The sequence below is a fragment of the Gymnoscopelus braueri genome, assembly GCF_963280865.1.
Source record: "Gymnoscopelus braueri genome assembly, chromosome: 5".
Classification (NCBI taxonomy): domain Eukaryota; kingdom Metazoa; phylum Chordata; class Actinopteri; order Myctophiformes; family Myctophidae; genus Gymnoscopelus; species Gymnoscopelus braueri.
Window position 1 is genome coordinate 37,473,654 of NC_137606.1, and position 22,806 is coordinate 37,496,459.

At 40.5% G+C, this 22,806-nt stretch overlaps 3 protein-coding genes across 3 annotated transcripts in view; 2 read left to right on the forward strand and 1 right to left on the reverse strand.

Annotated features, from left to right (window-relative positions):
• bmp16 (bone morphogenetic protein 16) overlaps positions 1 to 22,806 on the forward strand; it is a 604,258-nt gene that overhangs the window by 334,291 nt on the left and 247,161 nt on the right. The gene's annotated exons all lie outside the window — the stretch shown is intronic.
• LOC308085891 (amino acid transporter heavy chain SLC3A2) lies at positions 4,942 to 10,722 on the forward strand (the record flags this gene model as incomplete). The annotated part of the gene is made up of 7 exons (XM_080429206.1): positions 4,942 to 5,326; positions 5,726 to 5,868; positions 6,441 to 6,518; positions 6,629 to 6,684; positions 8,271 to 8,466; positions 9,259 to 9,366; positions 10,339 to 10,722. The coding sequence occupies 7 exons, from the start codon at positions 4,942 to 4,944 to the stop codon at positions 10,720 to 10,722; spliced, it is 1,350 nt and encodes a 449-aa protein (XP_080285332.1).
• Positions 14,015 to 22,806, reverse strand: part of ptgir (prostaglandin I2 receptor) — a 39,040-nt gene continuing 30,248 nt past the window's right edge. The window contains exon 2 of the mRNA XM_080428047.1: positions 14,015 to 17,092. Within this exon, the coding sequence (XP_080284173.1) occupies positions 16,805 to 17,092 (288 nt within the window). The 3' untranslated portion in view covers positions 14,015 to 16,804. The remainder of the gene's footprint in view (positions 17,093 to 22,806) is intronic.

Genomic DNA, 22,806 nt, shown 5'->3' on the forward strand with positions numbered 1-22,806 from the left:
ATCTTTTCTGTGACAGAAGGTGATCCCTGTATAAAATGCAATGATCTTACCCTTTCTGACATGGAATGGTAATGACTATGGTATATTATTTTCTTGACATTGTATTATAGTAGTTTTTGCTCGTTTCTAAACACTTGGAAAAATTTATCTTGGGTGTTAAAAGCGCTAAACAACTCGGTGTAAGAAATAAAATTGAGAGATGTAACTCTCAATTAACTGTATAGCAGGATTTAATTTTCAAAGTGTGTGCAGTGACATATCAAAAGCTGTGAGACATTCTTTTGGGACATGAACATTTTATAGAAGAAAATCTATGAACGGCATAATTCATCCATTTAATCCACAATAATAAACAATAAACAATTCCTCGATGTTCCTGTACTGTCAAAGTTATTAAAAGTGACAATAACAAATGAGATGCAGCCACATTTCCTTGTAGCCGTGCCAAGACCTGGAAAGCAGGCTCGCTTGTCCATTTTGAGGTCATAGGTCTTGTAGAATGTGTTGCCAGGCTGTGGTGAGACTCAGCACCTCTGTATTAATTGATCCAGCAAAGCTGTCATTGGACAGCATGTCCTTCTCACCTTCTCAATCCCAACCACTAAGAGAAGCAAGATACTTCAAATAACCATCTCTGGAAGACATTAGAATACATGTAGTGAAAGTGGAAAGTGGACACGGGAAAATAAGATAGAAGGACTTGAGAGGAAGGAAAGAGACTGCAAAGAGGAGCTGCTGCATTTTCAGGTGAGTCATTTGATGTGCATGTGTTTAAACATTATGCAGACTATACATATACTGTAGGCGTTCCCCTGTCTGCCTTAATGCGCATGGCTCGACACGTCTGTTAAACTGAGAGGTAACAATGTGTTTTTCCTCCATGTATCCTGATAATACAATGACCCAAATGACCACCATTTAGAGAGATCTTGTTCAAAGTTATATATAGTCTTTGAAAACAATCTGGGGGGAACAGGTTAGGTCGAGCCATTGGGTAAAAGGCTAGTTTATACTGTATAAGACAAGCTAGGGCTCATGTCTAATAGCTCTGGGCATTTATCCTCAATAAATCGGCTCACTGTCAAAGCTGTGAGTCATTAATGACACAGCGTGAGCCACTAGAATATTCAGAAGGATTGAGCCAAGTGGCTCACAGCCTGTGAGATGTTCCAAATTACATCCATGAGCCAAGAATCTGGCTCACAGAGGGGGCTGATTTAGTATAAGTTAGGCTTATGATGAGCGACCCCATGTCTCAAGAAATCCATAAACATGTGCAGTTCCAAGTATAGGTTGATCTTAACATTACAGCAGCCATGTGATGGTTAGATCATAAAGTTGTTGGGGTATTTGCCTTATGCAAGTGTACATAGTGAACGAACTAGAGCCAAAATTGTTTTGTTCTTTTGTGTGTTTTCCCCTGTGTGATTTTACTGCTTCTGATCACGATTCCTATATGTTTTGGGGGAGTAGTAATTGTAAGGTCACACAATCAGATAGTGTGTATGCAAGTTACAACTCGAAGTTATAATCAGATGTGGTGGTATAAATGGTGTATAGGCTACCATTTATTTGTTCAGATGGAGATAAGTAAGAGAAAATTAACATTGTCAAAATTAACAAAATACATAAACTACAACCATCAAATAAAGCCTTATAGGTGCAATCATTTTTAAAGAATTTGCTGATGATTAGAATGGGACATTTTAGAATAAGATTCTTGAACGCTCAATTTACCCCACTGTTTATAATAATAATAGGCCTAATAATAATATTAATTACTATTATTATAATAGCCTAATAATAATACTAATGTATTGTATTTGTAGAGCACGTTTCATTCACAAGCAGTCTCAGAGTGTGTTGCATAATAGCCAAAAGCATAAAACCAATCCCAAAAAGGTTAAAAACAGCTGGGTTAAAAATGTCATGCACATAAGGACATTGCTGACAGTGGCCAAACTACACAACAGAAGGTGCACATAACCTGAAGTAGCCTATGCAGGCCTATTGTAAAGTTACATTATTCTATCGGAAGTTGTATGTGATATTGCAATATGTAAAAAGTGGCTCATGATCATCTTACACAGTGGTGTAAAGTAACTAAGTACATTTACTCAAGTACTGTACTTACAGTACTTGAGTAAACTTGATCGGTACTGTACTGTACGTACTGTACCGATCTACAAGCTTACGAGCTTGTAGATCTGCTATTTTCAAACATTTTAGTACTTTTACTTTTGAAACTTTTAAGTATATTTTGATGGCAATACTTTTGTACTTCTACTCAAGTAACATGTTGAACACAGGCCTTTTACTTGTAACAGAGTATTTTTATATTGTGGTATTGCAAGTAAAATATGTGAGGCCTACTCACATATTTTACTTCTTCCACCACTGGATAATGCAAAATGTGAAGGTAGCTCATGATCATCTGATCTTACCCCACTCTGAGGCCGAGCTGAGTCCGTTAATTGATTAATTCCAAACAGCTGCCCAGGTTGGGCTTTGATAGAAACATCTTTCTGATCACAAAGCTGTGAATATCAGGTCAGTTGTTGTGGAAAGAGGCTGAGCAGCATTCATTCAATATGGAGCAATCTGAGGGCGAGGCGCTGGTCGCCAAAACCAGCGTCGGTAATACGGTAACGGTTTGAAGAATAATTAGCCGAGAAAGCTTTAAATAATAGGCATCAATCAATGTGGATCTATGGTGGCTGCGGGTGTATGTGTGCCTGTTGGAAGTGGGGTTGAGCGCTGTTGTCATGCACCCACATGGCTACTTGTGAGTTGTGAGCTTGTAGATTCACTTTAGGTACTGTACATGCATGCAGGAGTGCGCTATATGTAGACCAGTGGTTCACAAACTTTTTAGCTCAAGACCCAAAAGAGAAATTAGATGTTTGCCCGGCAGGCCAGCACCCAAACTACTCTAGGGAAAATATCAGATTCACAAGCACACGTTGCTTTGCGCTGCATTATGTGTGAGCTTGTAGATCTGCTATTTTCAAAAAACTTGTGAAATGGGACATTCTGTAGAATACAACTCTCGTAGACGTATTTATGATTCTGACGTTTTCAATCTACGAGAGTTGCGGGTTGATCCCCCATGGACACAGGGACTTTCATCTCCTAGCCCGTAGATCTCCAACAAAAATGTACTTACCCCCACGCCCCAAATGTTAACCCTTTCTACGGGGTAGTAGTGCAATGTAATAATCCATATCTTTCAATAAAGAAGTGTTTTAATCCCGTCTGTGGCCGAACGCCATTTTTTCACCCTCGTTTACTTCCTGTTTACATTGAGTGTAATTCCGGGTTTCACCGGATGCGCCCCGTCACTACCGCCCATTGGGAACTTCCGACAGAATCGGCCACAAACGGCATTAAAACACTTCTTTATTGAAATATATGGATTATTACATTGCACTACTACCCCGTAGAAAGAGTTAACATTTGGGGGGTGGGGGTAAGCACTTTTTTTTGGGGCATTTGTACATGTTTGGAGATTACGGGCTAGGACAGGGGTCTTCAACCTTTTCAGGCCAGGGACCCCCAAACTGATGGGGAGATGGAGCAGGGACGCTACCTCGTAGGGTAGGGGGGGCTACCCACATATTGTATATTTATGTATACAATTGTGTTTTATATTGCCTGCTCCTATACGCACCTGCCCCAGTACGTGTCGTGCAAAATAAAAATTCTCTACAAAATATGTATAAACATACCATGTTATTGTGCATTGTGCCTCCATGTATCTGTTTGCTATGGATTCATGTTATGTTTAAAGACAATTTGACATTTGGGGGGAAAAAATGAAAAAAAAGTGTTATATTATTTTCAAACAAAAATATTGTTTAATCAAACAACTTTCGCGGACCCCCTGCAGTACCTCCGCGGACCCCCTAGGGGTCGCGGACCCCCTGTTGAAGACCTCTGGGCTAGGAGATGAAAGTCCCTGTGTCCATGGGGGATCAACCCTACAACTCTCGTAGATTGAAAACGTCAGAATCATAAATACGTCTACGAGAGTTGTATTCTACAGCTAGGACATTCTGCATAATGAGTACTTTCTACTTTTGGTACTTGGTACATATTGATACCAGCACTTTTACTTAAGTAAATTTAGAATTCTGGACTGTTACTTGTAACGATGTATTTCTACATTGCAGTATTGATACTTTTACTTGCGAGTGCTTTTTCCACCACTGCTAGATTGTGCTTTGGGTGGGATACTGTGAAGACAGACTTGTTTTTGTTCTGCATAGTGCAGGGTATTGTATATAGGCCTATTGTAAACTAGGTGTAAGCAACCTTAGGCATGGGTGCCAACATTGGCACAGGGCAGGGGAGGGTGATCACTGGCTCCTCTTATGTTTGAGAGAGGACGTTTCTTTTAAAATAAAACATATTTTAGATGTTAGATGTTTTAGATGTCAATTATATTAACTAAGTCCCCCCACATCAGTGTGCAAATTGCATCCTGCTCATATTTCTACATTCATTCAAACTCTAGCTGGGGAGGGAGTCTGGGAGATGGCTGGGTTTGTCTAATGATCATTCCAATGTCCTGATGTGAAAGAAAACATTTCAAAAGAAGAAGGAAAACAATCTGTATTGTTATGAATATGGAAAATCAAAATCTGTTCGAACTATTTTATTTTGATGTGGTGTCATAACTAAATGTAATGTTGATATGTGTAACCAGGGCTACTGACTATCTAGAAAATAAAAAAATCATGTCAAAAAGGTGGCTGACCCCTGAATGGTGCCTTTTGTGACGGTATTCTTCCCCTGATCCCTTGTTCCCATATATTCTTGCTGTACCTTACAGTACCTTTCTTACTCTACTATATCTGTAACTTAACTGCTGTGCTGCCTCTGGTGACTGAACTTCCCCCATGGGATCAATACATGTCTGTCTGTCTGTAGCCACGCAAAATGCCCCTGAACGCCGGAGACCCAGGTTATGGCAGTGTGACTGCGGGCGCAGGACCAGGCCTGTTGGGCAGTGTGGGCTTTGCAGAGTCGGCCCCATTGCTGATCCCAGAGGAGCCCGATTCGGAACCGGTTCGATGGAGGCCCTTGTCCAAGGAGGAGCTGGAGGTCGCTGCAGGGGGGCCAAGATGGAGGAAGATTCGTTCACGCCTGGTGTTGCTCTTCTGGCTGTTGTGGCTGGCCATGCTTGGCACCGCCATAGCCATCATTATACAAAGCCCAAGGCCCATTGCTGCGCCTCTGAAGTGGTGGCAGAAATCCCTTTTCTACCAACTGCAACCTGCCCCGTTTCTAGACGCCCAAAAAGACGGACCAGGCGGGATCAGTGGTAAATTAATAGCTTTGATGTGTTCCAGGCCCAGTTGAGTCATTCATTGCAATAATACGCAACTTAAATTACTGTAAATGTGAAGAATAACACACCAAATCTACATGGTATAGTAATCATTATAGTGTTTGTTCAGCAACAGGGGTCTTCCGTCTCTCTAGCTCTTTAGTAAACATAAAATCATGTGGGTTACAAATGTCATCCCCCCACCCCCCCATGCATTTTCTCTTCTCTACAGCTGGGGAGACCCCAGTTGCTGAACAACCACTCTATAGCTATGATAACTATTGGAATATAAAGCTATTTAACACTTTAATATGTTAACACAAAACATCACTTTGCACCTTCAGTGAATGCAATTTGTGTTTGGTGTGATTCTAGTGGTGTGTGATCATCTAGGCTATCTGCAGTCCCTGGGAGTAGGGGCCCTAATCCTGGAGGGTCTATTTCATAAGGGAGAGTCCCATCCAGAACTCAAAATGATCGTTGAAAGTGTAGGGACATTGCCTGAGATCCAGCATCTGGTCACAGAGAGCAACAAAGTAGGTACGTTGAAGCCTCATCTTCTGACATACATGCTGTTGTCTGGCTGACCTGTGTGTATGTTTTAACTGGTCATTTTACTGATTCACAGGGCTCAAAATAGTGTTAGACTTATGTCAGCTAGATCTATTTGGAGCTCAGGATGCTGCAGGAAATCACACAGACGTGCCTTCCGAGCACTTGGACACAGTACAGGTAAAACAGGAGTCCGGATGATTTACTTACTGGTGAAATTAACAATGGGACCCTGTCGTTTGTTGACTAGGGTTCATGCCATTTACATGGATTAAAGTTCTCAGTCGCCATGACTGATTTAAGTCATTTTGATTCCATAGAAGCCAGCATGTCTTCTATAGAAGTATGTTGCACAGCTAAAATAGCTGATCTACAAGCTCTCAGTGCATCGCAGACACATTGAGAGCTTAATAGGACTTGGCCATACAAAAAAAAATCAGTCGTGAGATTTTATTTTGCTTTAATCCATGCATTTACTCTGATCTTGCACTCTTAAGTCACTCTGGATAAGAACGTCTGCTAAATGACTAAATGGTGTGTACATTTGACACCACAGTATGCACTTCGGTTCTGGCTGGAGCAGGGCATTGCAGGGTTTTCAGTCTGTGACACGGATGCAGCGTATTCAGAACAGGTGAGAAGTCCATGGTGGCTGCAAATGGTTTGCATCTTCAGTTGTGTAATTTACCTTGATGGTGATACTGTGAATACTTATTTCACGATTAAAAACTGTTTGTCTTTCAGGTTCTAATGGACTGGAGACTTTTGATCAATGAGTTCAGCACCCAAGATGAGGAAAGGTAATGTATGGATGGACCTAGGGCAGGGAAATTAACTGAACATATATAGAAACCGATCAGTTTTCTTCAACATGAAAACATGTGAATGGATTTCTTGTATAATGTTTTATTTAACCCTCTATTAGGGAGACCGGGGACGAAAGTAACACTTTTTGTATTTGCCTTCATAATTCACAGACTTCTTGAAATATCCTAGTCATCTTTTGCTATAAGAAACATATATATGTGCCCTAATTAATAATACAAATTTTAAGCTTTCACTAATAAGGACAAGACTAAAATATAAATTTGAATGCAATGAGTCAGTGTTACGATAGCCTGAGGCTACGAGCTCAATCCATGGTCTTGAAGGGCGGACCCAAACACAGCCGCCTGGATTTGTGCGTGGCTTCCTATTGCTTCACCAATCTATGTCCCCGCCTCCCCTCCCCTCCCCCCCTCGGCCTGTGCACGGAGCACGCTGACGTCACCAAATTTAGAGCGACGCCCCTCTGCACTCTGATTGGTTAGGAGATAACAAGGTCCAAGACCATCGTTCCTGCATCGCTCCCCCAGGCTTTTTTTCTTTTGTAACAAAAAAAAAAGCCTGGGTTTCCGAGGCTAGTGTTACGATGGTTGGGGGCAATTGTAACACTGTAAAAAATAAGTCATATTAACACACTTTATCTCAAATAAAAGCACATCACTAAGTAATATGTATTTGTTATAATTTAACATTTATACTTACAAATGTTTTATATACATAATTACAATTATTTTGTATTTTTATTCCAATTATTTATTCTTCAATTTAGTTTTTTTTCGCATTTATGTCATTTTTATATTTAAATGTATTTTTACTTTGAAATGTAGTGACATTTAGTGTAATATGTTCATTTACTAACATGTAATCCCAGACACAAAATCTGCTTGCATTGAAAACACAATTACAGTTACAATTGACCCCGGTCACTACAATTTCCCCCGATGGGTCAACCATGATAAAATCCCATATTCTAGCTAGAAACACCTATACTAGCATAGGATGCTGATGTTAATTTGTGACCAATAACATAGAGATACAATTAATCTAAGTTTAAATCAGCTGACATCTTATCTTTAGACAGCAGAAGGAAAATACCGTACACTCAAAAATTTATGTTTACACCTCAAAATCAGTCTTTTGTTGAAAACTTCTGCTGAGATGAAATGATCATTCTATCCTTCCATAGGCAGAGAGAGGACCCTACTGAGCATGTGCACAAGAAGTCTCACCCCTCTAGCTTGTTCCTAATTAGAATTATTGAGTGTGTTACTTTTGCCCCCTGTTACTTTTGTCCCCGGTCTCCCTATACCTCGTCGTATGAAAATTTAGAAAATTGCCGGTCTAAAAGTTCACAACGTGTTGCAATGTGAAAGGTTGTGGGCTTGTAGTTCGGCTATTTTCGCATTTAATAATTTTTTATCGTAATCAAGGCAAAAGTTCGAAATAATCGTGAGATTGATTTGAAGTCACTTTAAGTCGGTACACGCCTGATGTACAGTATGTCAGACATTTGTATTAAATATAATTACAGTGATTTATTTCTATTCCAATGTCTCCTCAGAATAGTGGTGGTTAAGCAGACGGGGGATGTTCTGCCTGCTCTCAACACCTCCAGCTCCATCAACACCACATTGGTGGAGGTGGTCATGAAAGCCATCCTGCCACCCACGCCCCACATCCTGTCTGCACAGGAAGTTGCTGCTGCTATTGAGACACACTTGCAGACATTTAAAGGAGATATATGGCCCAGTTGGACAGTAAGCTGTTGTCTCTCCATGGGAACTCCTATGTACTTATGTTCCATAGGGATAATCACTTACTTTATTCAGGCCTAGAACTATCGATTATTTTCTATACTATTTCGATTAATTGAATAATGGAGAAGCAGGTTTTTTATATAAGTTTTTATATATCAATCGATTAACCAAGCCCTATTTTATAACGCGTCGCAACTTCGTGCAAAATCATGAAAATAGCCTGTAGATCGGCTATTTTCACTATTTTGGAGAAAGATTTTTTTTTTTTTAATCTTCGCCTATAATAACATGCCCAAAATAGGAATCGATTACCAATCGTTATAATTTATCAAATTAAAAATGTCTCGTCTGTCGCAAGCCTACAGGTTTTTTTGCTCCATATAGGGCTGGGCAATATGACTTAAAATCAATATCACAATAATTTCAAACCTTTGCCTTAATTACAATTAATGGATGATTTAAAAAAAATCTAAAATAGCAGATCTACAAGCTCACAACGTGTCTTGATGCGGTGTGAGCTAAGCTTGTAGATCAGCTATTATCACTCTTTTTGCACACCACCTTTGTACAGCGAAGTGCCATACAGGGCTATGTGGTTAATCAGACTAATCGATTTAGGCGATTCTAAAAAAATCTATTAGAATTTCTTCGTGTTGATTTATAAGAACCTGCTTCTTGATTATTTGATTAACCTACATGACTGATATGAGCGGTCATCATTGGTTCTTCTTGGGTTTTTATATATTTTTGGTTCATTGCCAAGCCTTATTGTATGAATTGTGTGCTTGGCAGGTTGGTGGTAAAGCTTCCCATGATCTGCAGAAACTACTGCTAGTGTTGTTAATGACTCTACCAGGATCACCTGCAGTTCAATATGGAGAGGAACTCACTCCTGCACAGGTACTGTATTACAGTGGTTCAGGGCCCACTTGAAAATCTTGAATGATGTCGCGGCCCACCCACCTGAACACACTTGGTGGGCTGCGTGCATCTTCAGGAGCAATGGAACTGACATAATATACTTAAGTTCCTATTTATCGGTATCACAATGAAAACCTTTTTTCAAGGTTTTAAAGAAGATATTCGGGGCCCCTCTTGCAATATGCTCACCACGGCCCAGCTGAGAATCGTTGCTGTACTATATTGATTTAACCACATGAACCTTAGTGTCCCTATTCTGGGCATGTCATAGTAAGCGAACATTCTGCAGAAATGGCAGATCTAAAAGCTCACAATGTGATATGTTGTGAGCTTGTGGTATAGAGGGAAAAAGTTGTGGGCTAATTATAGACCCCTAGTCGGGCCCACTATATGGGAGGGTTTTAAGTGGTTAATGACTATAGTACATTTTTTATAGACTTTTGAATTGACCAAATGAAGATGTTCTGCCATACAGAATGTAACAGTGAAAATGGACTGGCAGCATGAAACATCGAGTTCCTATGTGGTAAGTGATAAAGTAAGTGATAAAGTTATGAGCTGTCTGTCTAGTTGATTACTCTACTCTGGCTCACAGCCAGTAGCATTTATAGTCTAAGAACGTGACTGAGTCCGAATTGTCTCATATTTGTCTAAGCTGGTTTTATGTTAAAATGGACTGACAAAGTCTAACGTTTCCTGTAATTTTGTAAAAAAAAATATATATATATATATTTTTTTCTTCTAGTATAGATACCTAATTGACAAAGCAATCAAATTGTGAGAACAAAACAGTCATTCAGTTTTGTTGGGTTCTTTTGAGGTAGACCAGACAGGATAATTTATATCTTGGAGTTCTTGGGTTAGCCAGCTAGCCCACGGCTGGGTCACCATTACTAATGGAGACGAGCTTATAAGTGCGGCTGTATTTACATTCTGCCATCCATCCTTCAGGACCAGGAAAAGGCGAGGTATTCTGCTTTGGCTCTCTTCAACTCCCTCAGTCGCTCCAGAGCCAGAGAGGAAGCCCTGCTCTCTGGAAGCTTCACGTTTCTCCCCTTCAACACCACCGGCCTCTCGACGTCCTCCAACTCCTCGTCTCCCCCCATTCTGGCCTTCCTACGCTCCTGGGGTTGCGTCCATTTCGTGGTTCTGCTCAACTTGGACTCCACGCCCCACACCCTGGACCCAGCCTGGGCACCCAGTCTTCCAGAGGGCGGGGTGTTTGTGGCCAGTACGGGGATGGACCGTTTGGGATCCACCTCGTTGGACGCACTGACAGTACAACCCCAAGAGGCAATAGTCATTAAACTATTTGAGACGGGAAGTTACTCCTAGAGCTGTTGCTCTGTGTTGAGATAACAGGTGCTGAATAACAGTTCTCTTACAGAATGAGACGTGAGCCACAAAAATGTACACATTTTAATAATGGATCACATTCTAAAGATTCAACTGTCTAGGAAAATAATAAAATCAATATTATGTTAAGTTGGGTTGGTACAGTCATTTGTGTATTTTCTTTTAACCACATGAACACTATTCTGGGAGAACATTCAACGATGACATTTGGGGGGGGGGGGGGGGAGACTTATGTTGAATCTTACAGTAGTAGTATACTGTATATCTTGTGTGGCTAAATAATCGGACAGAGATTAGTGTGAACTTAATTAAATATACTGTAGTTGGGATGTGTGAATGAGAATCAAAAGAACCAGCAAAAAAGAAAACGACTATTTTTCACACATGAATAATCAGTGTTGATGACAGTAGCTTCAGAGACCTTCAGTCCAGCCCAGTAATACCAGTACACCAGTTACTAGTAGTTTTGGCAGTGTGGGCAGGTGCTAACTCCTGCTGGAAAAGGAAATCAGCATCTCCGTAAAGCTTAACATACGGAAACACAAAGTGCTCTTAAAATCTCCTGGTAGGTGGCTGTGTTGACTCTGGACTAGATAAAACACACTGGACCACTACCAGCAGATGACATGGCACCCCAAATCATCACTGACTGGAATTTCCACACTTTACTTCAAGCAACTCTGACTCGGTGCCTCTCACTCTTCCTCCAGACACTCTCTGGGATCTTGATTTCCAAATGAAATGCATAATTCAAGTTGCTGACTCATATAGAATCTAAATTGTATTGTATTATGAGACGCCAGACCCAACAATACAGATGTAGTAATAAGTTCAAAAGTAGCCCAGACCAAATATTGAGTTGCATACATTTGATTAACATACAGTACTTTTCAGTACATTTCTGTATTATAAATCCTTTTTTTGAGTGGTCTTAATATGTAATATTCTAATATTTTGAGATACTGAATTTCTGATTTCATGAGCTGTATGCCGTAATCAAGATTCAAACAAAAAAAGGTTTGAAATATTTCATACACAATGAATCTGGAATATATGAAGGTGTATGTGTATATATATATATATATATATATATATATATATATATATATATCCATTCCCAAGTAGGAAGTCTACCAGCACATGGATTGAATTGTAAACTTGGCATTTTTCACAACTGGTGTCACTGCAATTATAAATCACTTGAATGGCAATGAATCAGACTGCATTGCACACTTCTTTTTTTGTGTTATGATGTGCCATGCATGTGTTATGAAGTGCATGCACATTATATTGACATGGTATGCCAAAGTGCTCTTGCTTGTTAAAATATTTTCTGTTTAAAGCATGGATGCTTAACGTTAAGACTCCACAGCTCGCCATTTTTATTCTGCTATGAGAATAGAATTGCCCTCTGTTGACCTCTTATAGGCTGATAGTCAACCTCGCCTACCATGATGACTTGATACTGGACCTTATACTGACCATGATACTGGCCATGATATGGAGACACAATGACCAGAACCTTATTGACACAATGACCAGTACCATATAGACACAATGACCAGTACCATTGGAGACACAATGACCAGTACCATGACATACCTGTCACACAGTGCTTTGAGAGGGTCATGATGTGACAGGTCCTAATAGCCCTGTCACAGGGCCGTCATGGTAACATATTAACACGGTATCATGGTAAGTTAAACTGCGCCCCCACAAGAGCACCTCTGTCCTGAAAAAAACATTATTTTAAAAAACAACTTCTCTGTAAGCCCCCAGGGGGGCTGTACCGCCTTCATTGAGAAAAACTACTCTAGAGGCCTATATTAATAGTTTATACATTATGCGAGTCCAGTCTAAGCATAGATGGCTTTCTACTTACATTTTTATGTTGAATCTTAGTTAACTTATCTCTCTACTCTTAGTATGTCTGCCCTGTGTTTCACGCGGTGCTGCTGTCATGCCATGAGATGTCAAGTGTATCTCATGGGGCATGAAACTAATGGCTATTTTCATAATCGATTAATCGGTTGATTTGTCATTAATTCAATAATATATGATTAATTTAGACTATACAGTGACAGTAGAATAAGCTAAACGATCATCACAAGATATTGAGCTAAATAAATTGTATAGGCTATGTTTACACAACAAAAATGTCAGCATAGGCTACTTGCTGTACAGTAGCTCCTAATATAATGGGCAAAGCTCCTTCCCAACATTTTCAATGTGTGTTCTTTTGGTTTGACACAGCAGCCCAAAACTGCAATTTACTTGCAATATACTGTATGAACAAAGACAAGGATTCACATGTTGGCGAAGTTAAATAACACACAACTTTTTACATGATAGGCTACATCACTAAACCAATTAGATTACAAAATATTGACTTATTTTCCACCAATTGATCAATCATTTCACCCCTATGTACAGTACTGTATAAATGATGGTGTGGTGTGATGGTTGTGACATGTTTTAACCACATAGGGGCGCTCTTACTGCAACACCAATCACCTGTCTATCTAAACAAGGTGGTGCGTTACCATCATTGATCATTTGTTGAAGTGCTGTGGACACTATTCACTAAGACAGTGGCTCTCAACCTTTTCAGACTGTGACCCCCCAAAATAATCATATTTGAACTGGGGACCCCCCAGATAAATATTGTGAAAATAGCAGATCTACAAGCTCACAACGCCTCGCAAAAATATTTTACCTCTTTCTTATATTATTTGACAATTTGGCCAATGTTTGACAAGTTCATATAGTAGGCCTATAGTTTGTTGATGACTTTTGATGCTGTAATGGTATTTTTGTTTAGGTATTAAAAAGGTCTTAAAAGTCTATCCTCAGACCATTTATTTAAATTAGAACCCATGGGCAACATGAGGCTACATACTTACTTATTACTTACTAAATTATAACTACTGCCTAGGCAATCTTTTAAGGTCATTCTCGTGACCAACTCTTGATTCCTCACTGCCATTTCACAATGCACGATATTGCACAACATATTTTGGTCGCATTTCCCCAAAAGTAGAAGGTGAAATAAATACTGACCTTTCACATTTCACACAAAAATTCACACCCTACTGAGCATACGTATTTGCAAGTCACTGTCTCAACGTAAAACCACATATATAATCAAAGCCCTATCACCAACATTATTAAAGTACAATATTACTCAGTCTAGGCTTATAAAATATTCACATACAGTAATAGGTCCTCAGTAATACTCATTATAAGATGGTACCATTTCCGTGTACTCGAGTCTTTTTTAATGCAAGAATGATGGCTTCTATTTCAGCATGCTAACTTTCCAGGAACATACAAAGGCTGTAGTTTATATTATAGGATCAATTATAGTTGCAGAGGACCAGGGGGGCCCAGCAAAATGGGGAACAGTTTAAACACCTATTTAATGTTTTGGCTATTTTCCACAAATGTTGACAAATCTTTTCTTATGGAGGTAGCTGACACAATCTTCTTTTTTCAAATGGGGGTCCGTGGCCAAATACATACAGTATACATTTTGGGATATTATTAGACATGTTTGAGAACCACTGGGCTATGCTACAGACGTCAAGTAGTGACGCACAAAACTAGAACGTTGGCTAGGGGTTAAGATATGACATGTCCCTCTCCTGGTCCTCTTTTGCCAAGATAGATACATACATACTTAGTGACCAGATGGACAATGGTAAGGCCAGAAACAACTGGATTTTCTAAATGCAAACAGAGCATTTTCCTGTTTATCTTGTCTTGTTCTTGCTTCCATTTTGTGTAAACACCCACCCGATGTCCTCAAGCATAGTGAAGGTTACGATAACGGAACTCAGACGGAGCACAGTACTGTTTAAATGTTCATTCATACAATCAACATACAGTACATTTTGAAAAATGTCTCCGAGAACATACACATGGACACATTGTCAAACACTAGCATGCAACTTCCATCTCTCTTGACTTAAAGCACTTCTTTTTCTTTTCTTTTTTTAACAGAACTGATGATTATGTGTACAAGAGTAATACATATTCACATTTCTTTTCCAGACAAAAAACTTTAAGCGTACACAAAATGATGCCACAATACACCATACACAAATACACCACATCAAATGTAAGCCTAATAAAACCCAAATGACCTTGTAAGTATAGTTCTTACAAGGACCTCTGCAGCAGTTTTTCCAAATTCTGTCTCCCTAAAACAGGAATTCAACATAGATTCATGCAAGAACATTCACAGAGGCATCGGTATCTGTTAAGTAAGACATACTATACTGTAGGAATGTAGTACCAAATCTCCATGCAATACAATAATATGTCTCTACATTGAAGGAAATATATGCTTATCAATGGCTATCAATGTTGCTGACAAGATAGTTATGACTGTGTGTGCTTCCTCTCTTAAACCTCACCCCCTACCACACACGCATGCATGCATCCACCCACCCACACACCCACACCCACACCCACACCCACACACACACCCACACACACACACACACACACACACACACACACACACACACACACACACCCCCACACACACACACACACACACACACACACACACACACACACACACACACACACACACATGCACATGCAAAAAGGGGACCAAATGTTTACAATGAAACATGGTGGTTTTAAGCAAAATACAGGAAGAACTTTGGAGGAGGAAGAACTTTGTGGCACGATCGTGTCGCTCAACAAAAAATATGTCTTTTCAACAACAACAAAATTGTCAATATGTGCAGCGAAGTATATATTAAGCCTTAATAACCTGGTAAATACAGTACAGTCTAATTTGACAGAATATTTAATTTACAGACACGATACAGGTTGATGTGTACTAGCTATGAATTCATTACATCATACTGAGGTTTTGGTTTAAAGCTGCAATCAGTAACTTTCATGTCCTACGGATGATTCAAACCTGCATCCCTCTTGCGAGCGCCGACATTTCTACTGCTGAGTTAATAGAGAAAGCCTGTTTGGGTAGAGGTTAAGTTGCATTTTGAGCTTCATGCAATACCTCTTGACAACCAGTACTGGTCCTACCCGACCACAGGATATACATTTCTCTGTAGGAGAGCATGGAGACTAACTACCACCTCCGCAGTTGTGTTAGTTATATTGTATTAACATAATCTATTGGTCAAAATAATGTTTTATTGACTAAAAAGATATGGATTGCAGCTTTAATGGACACCAGAAATGCTATCCATTGACCAAAGCAAATTTAAAATCTAGTGCAAGTTCATTTGTAGGGCATGCTTATAAGCTACAAACGCATCAAGGTCATGTCCTTTGTGAAAGTGTCTGTTTCTTGTTTTCAGTGCAGGAGCTGATATTCAGACCTTATGGTAGTGCTTTCTTCCAGGGATACATTATATTGTTAATGAACCGTGTTTAGTGACATGACAGTTTGACTGTCTATGGTGCATGTTACTCAGTATACATTCTAAAGTCATTGCCTCTCAGTGTTGACCCTGCCCAGCAACCAAGAACGGCATGATTGGTCCAACGTTTTCAGCCCCACTAGCGGCGGGGCTCTAAGGATGCCGATGTCGGTCAGTCTGTTTGTCGGTCCTTGCAACACTTTGGTCCCAAACAAAGTATGTAAACTCAGGCTGGATAGCCATGGAATTTCCTGTGTCATTCTCCTGGGAGGATGAACGCTACTGATTTCTGCAACCCTGTGGCTCCTCTAGCGAATCTAATGGACGGATTACCATGAAACTTGCTGAGCACATTCATGCTTCCCGGAGGATGGACCCAATTGGTTTGGGTGATCCCATGACTGTTCCTCTGGCGCCATCCTCAGGTCACAATGCAAACTTTGCACACAAGATATGTCAAAATGGCTGGATTGCCCTGAAACTTGTCCTTCCAACACTTTGGTCCCTAACAATTCATCTCAAATTCTACTACCTGGAGTGTAAGGACCATCTATAGGGGTGGGTAGCAGGGCATTTAGACAGTCTTGTTTAAATACATGCAAGTCTGAAAGTCTTCCACACTCATTCATCTCAAACTCTGGAACCGTTAACCCTCGTCACAGAGGAAGGCTGGTGTCCAAGCTGGACCGCAGAGCTGTGGAGAGCGAGGGGCTTTGCTGCACGCAGATGTCTGATGGCAGAGACAGGGCATGGTGAGCCTTGGTCTTTACGGCGTTCCTGGTGAAGCGACAGGAGAGCAGAGACCAAAGGTGGCGGAACACAGACTTGCGGCAGATGATGAAGACCCACGGGTCCACGATGGGGTTGAAGGCGTAGAAACGGAACGCCGTCAGGTTGGCCTTGTCATTGGCGGACCGTTCCATCGCGTTGACGAAACCTGCAATCTAAAGAAAGAGGAACAGGTTCAGTGTCTCCTAATGCTAAGGGGTAATGTTAGGCACAGACACAGAAGTTTAACACACACACACACACACACACACACACACACACACACACACACACACACACACACACACACACACACACACACACACACACACACACACACACAGGAGAGAGAAACTGATGGACGGTGAAACTGCATCCATTTCCTCCATTAACCTTTTAGGTACAGTATGACAGGCCTACAGAGAAGCCAGACAGGCCTGGTATCCCAGACAGAAGCATCTGGCGAGCCAACCATTCAGGGAAGAGAGAGAGAGAATTAGCAGCTGGCCCAGGAAGCTTCTTCACCACCTCGCTCCTCTCCTCTATCAACAATGCCTTATTTCCTTCATGAAATATTCAAACAAACAGTGCCCTAATTAATGGCGTGCTGTGATTGAGTGTTATTGTACGTTGGTGTAAATGTTTCCCTGTTGCTAGGGCTCTGGGAATGAAGACTAATAAGCTAAATACAGAGTTAGAGTAGCGGCAGCAGCAGCAGTGGTGGTGGTGGTGTTGTCAGGCGGGGCGGGGTGGGAGGGTTGGATGGGAACTAAGGCTGGGCAATATATTAATGATCTATCAATATCGTTTTATGAGACTAGGTAATGCCTGGTATTTTGGATATCGCGATATCATATATCGTGGTATGGCGTAAGTGTCGTCTTTGCCTGGTTTTAATCACTTAAGACCGATTTTATATAGGAAAAACTTTAAGAATTTAAAATGTTTAAAATGTTTGAAATTGTGATAATTAGATCTTGTCCACATCGCCCCAGCCCTAATGGGGGGACATTACAGTGTCCAGATCAATGTCAAAACGGGTTCCGAGAAGGAACAAGCTGGTTTAAATGGTCTACTCTACACTGACACTCACACGCACATGCGTGGGCATTCTCACACACACTCACATGCGTGTGGAGAGACACTGAACATAAACCCATGAAAAACATCCTGCAATTATCCTGCTGTTCTGCTTGTGACCTCATCACCTATAACACTAAGCAGATGTTGAAATCAATAGTATAATGAAAAAAACACAAGGAACCATAAGCATGGATGTGTCAAAAGAAAACTGGAACTCAACTGAAAAACAACAGGCAGATGTTGTATGCCGTTAACGAGGCGATTATGTTATTAGCGAGATTGAAGGACATTCCTTGGAATTGCACAACAGATGTTGATAGAAGGACTGTTGTGAAAAGACTTAAAGGACGACTTCACCGCTTTTCAACCTATCTTCATATAATTGGTCCTCACTAATACTCATGATAAAATGGTACAATTTTTTTCTACTTGGTCTGTGTCTCATAGGAGGGCTGTGGACAGTCCAGAAACCTGTCTACCAGTGACATCATCGTTAAGCATGATTTTTTTTTCCAACAAGATTTCACATTTTTTATCTAGATTTGTATTAACACGAGAACAATGGCTTCTTTTATTGCATTGCAACTTTCCAGGAATAGAAAGCCTGCAGTTTCTATTAGCTTGGATTCCCCATTGATGATGTCACTGGTAGACGGGACTCTGAACTGTCCACAGCCCTCCTCTGAGACACAAACCGAGTAGATTTATTTTTTTACCATTTTATCATGAGTATTAGTGAGGACCAATTATATGAAGATAGGTTGAAAAGCGGTGAAGTCATCCTTTAAGGGAGCGTACTTGTTATTATCATTATTTTGTTAAAATAAGTGTTCATTAGCTCTATTATCCAATAGCAATCATGAGTGTTTGTTCAGTAACAGGGGTCTCCCCGTTTCTCCAGCTCTTTTGTAAACAGAAAATATATTTTCAGGTCGGGATACCAATTTTATCCATTCAGGAGAGATAATTCTTACTGGATACGGGATAAACAAGTGAAATTGGAAGTGATGAAACAAAAAAAGTGGGCAAATAAAACAGAACTGGAACACTTCAAAATTGAAGCTGATAAATGATCTTTCTGGGGTTCTCTCTCCTGATTGGATAAAATTGGTATCCTGACCTGAAAATTTATTTTCTGTTTACTAAAGAGCTGGAGAGACCCAGTAACTGAGCAAACAACTACACCAATGATCACTGTCAGAATATAGAACTTCACTTACACCCCCTTTAATGTTAACAATACACACACACACACACACACACACACACACACACACACACACACACACACACACACACACACACACACACACACACACACACACACACACACACACACACACACACACACACACACACACACACACACACACACACACACACACAATATCATCAGTGAAATTTCATCATTGATGAAACACATCAATTATGAAACATTAAGCAACCCCAACAACAACTTGAAAATCCCCCTTGGAAACTTCCATTAACAGTGTGGGTGGGGTAGATTAAAGATGGGAGAAACGTTGCTGTTGGCATTAAAGGAGTAGTTCACTCAAAAAATTACAACTTTTCTATCACTTACAAACCCCATGAAATATTGAATTCATGGAGATTTTTTTGTTTTTGTCGCATTCCTAAGCCAATAATTTGATGACCGGCGGTCTCTCCGGTAGGAGACTCAAAGAGTCTCCTTTGCGTCTCCTACCGAATGCATTATAGCATCTTTCCGCCGGTAATCAAATTATTGGCTTAGGAATGCGACAAAAACAAAAAGATCTCCATGAACCCCATGGCTTCATGGGGTTTGTAATTGATAGAAAATAAGTAATTTTTTGGGTGAACTAATCCTTTAAGAGTAAACAAGACTCAGGGAGGGAATAGGAATGTTCATGAACATTTTCATTCTGCTGGCGGACAGCGCATGGGGTTACACCATCACAACCCCATGCAATAAAACATGTCGCAAGTAAATTAATGTGGTCTGAAAAGCCTGTTCCGTGCACAGCTCTATGCTCAATTACACAAGTTCCTCTTCTAAACTGTTGTGACAGCCAGGATAGATACACCATACATTACACTAACACTGATGCTACAGTACTTTCTTACAAAAATAAATAGTAAGAGCTCGGTTATTCACCCTTACCGTATTCGTATACAATACATGTGTGACGTTTCAGATATGTATTTAGTCATTTCTTCCACTTATACCCATATATACTTCATCTTACAACTAATAGTGAAATTAGCCAATGCACAAGCTCACAACGCATCGCCCAACCCTTTGTAAGCTTGTAGAGCAGCTATTTTTGAAAATGCTTGAAACTTTTATTTTGATTAAAAACACAATACTATTTAATGACATGCCCAAAATAGGGTGAAAGTGGCTAAATGTAGGCAAATGACAAAAGTGTCACAATTGTGAACAGAGAATGCAATTAAACATAATAACCCTATCCCTAACGCCAGGATACTGTCTGCTACAGGCCTATGTCAAGATTAAGGAGGTGTCAATAATAGTGGCAATCACCAGCTAGGACAAAGTGTTATTCATAAATCATGACTCATTGGCTTGTGTAATGATCAAGTGGAGATCTTGTGTGCTTCTGAATTGTATGTCACATAATTGAGTGGTCCTTGATATTTTGCACTATATGTACCATGTATTGGAAATTGTTATTTTCACTTTTTCACCATTTACTATTGCCCAAAATGTGCCTGATGGCTCAGCCACTGAATGCCCACGAGCTGTGTCACATTACCGCTTACTGTACAGCTCATCAGAGAGAGACACTGTACTGACAAATGCATCAGAAATGCACTCTAAATAATCTCACATAAATCATAATATCGAGTTTGCTGTACTTCCGTTGTCAAAGTTCTCGACACATGAACCACAGTAAATTACATTACTACTTGCTCATGAGAGTAACGCCTTACAACTGTAAGGCCATGTTTCATTTTCTGTCAGTGGTGAGTTAACCATTCATCTTGCAGGGATAATCACACTGTGACAAACCGCACTAACAAACACTGAGAGATGTGTTTGTCTCTCTGCACCGTGTGTGCTGTAACCCCACACCTTACTCATCATCCAGCATTGCCAGAAACCTTTCCAAGAGACACGCACCCATCCCCTGGCCTAGCCATTACTGTCCTCCTGCCTCTTCACTACCACACTGGCTCCTGCTTCTCAGATTCCATGCCACCCTGCCTCTTATGGTCCTCTAGACAGACACCAAGAGCCTTCTGAGAGGGAGACAAATCACTGGCCGTCATCTCCTTAAGAACTGCAGACTCGGGGGGCTGAGACAGATAACATGTCAGGTCTCTCCCTAAACAGGAACGGAGTGATGTACCGTATCTGTGCATAGCTGAGAAGCAGGCCTGAAAAATCTTCTTGTGCAGGCCAGTGTGTGTGTGTGTGTGTGTGTGTGTGTGTGTGTGTGTGTGTGTGTGTGTGTGTGTGTGTGTGTGTGTGTGTGTGTGTGTGTGTGTGTGTGTGTGTGTGTGTATTGAATTGAATTGAAAATTGAATTGAATGTGTGTGTGTGTGTGTGTGTGTGTGTGTGTGTGTGTGTGTGTGTGTGTGTGTGTGTGTGTGTGTCTGTGTGTGTGTGTGTCTGTGTGTGTGTGTGTGTGTGTGTGTGTGTGTGTGTGTGTGTGTGTGTGTGTGTGTGTGTGTGTGTGTGTGTGTGTGAGATTACTAGGGCAGAGCAAGTTAGTTAGTTAGAACTGCAAATAACCCACAAGTCACCTATGTTAGTTAAAATGTGTAGAACATTTGAGGATAAAACAATAAAGTCCAGGACTTGGTTCCAGTGTGGTCCTCTTCATAGTTATAGAAGAGAATCCTGACCATGTATAAAAATGATTAAAATCAGACATCGCAAATGTACGGTAGCCTAAACCCAGGAAGAGGTGCATGCACGCACAGCCACACAAACAGACATACACATCCAATTATGTAACCATAGCTATACATGGACCCAGCATGTCTGCTGTATATGTGCATCTGACGGGGAAAAAAACATATTAGATCCCGTTTGGGACTGATGATAGCCCTAACTATCAGGAAACAGGCCTTGTAATGCACCGTCCTCGGTGGCCTATTAGTTTCCATTTTGGGTCCTGGAGAGCTCATCTCATATCCTCATCCCTGATCCTGTTTCAGAGTGGAATGATTATGTATGGATGAGTGGAGGCAGTCCATGGACTATATTGTCCATGCCTAACAAAAACAAACTTTTCAGTATTACCCGTATTGCTTCCAAGATTATCGGACTTCCCACACCCCACACTCTCTGATATGAACAATAAGGCCATCACATGCTTAGCACTTACGATAACAAATGACACTGATCATCCCCTGTATCGCTACTTCTGCCTCTGGTTTTCTGTGAGGACCTCGTGTATTGTCTTGGTGTTGTGTCGTGTGATATGTGTTTTTTAGTTTTTCTTATTTTTAAACTGTTTTTATGATGTTCTGCATAGTAGTGTATATCTGTCTATCATTTAATGTCACTATGAATTGAGTACAAAGGACCCCAATGGAAACAAGCCAATGGCTTTCTTGTTTTTTTTTATTCCTATTAGCTGACCTTGTATTGAACTGTACTTTCATGTGCTTTTTTTCTGCAAACTTCTAATTAAGTATTCAATCAATCAATCAATGTTTCTACATGGTTATGTGTTGTTTTTTTGTTGCTGTTTTTGAACAGGCTGTGAAGACAAATATCCCTTTGGGGACGACAAAGATTATTATTACTACAGAGAGAAGGAGAGGGTGTCGTGTCCTGGTGGTACAGGG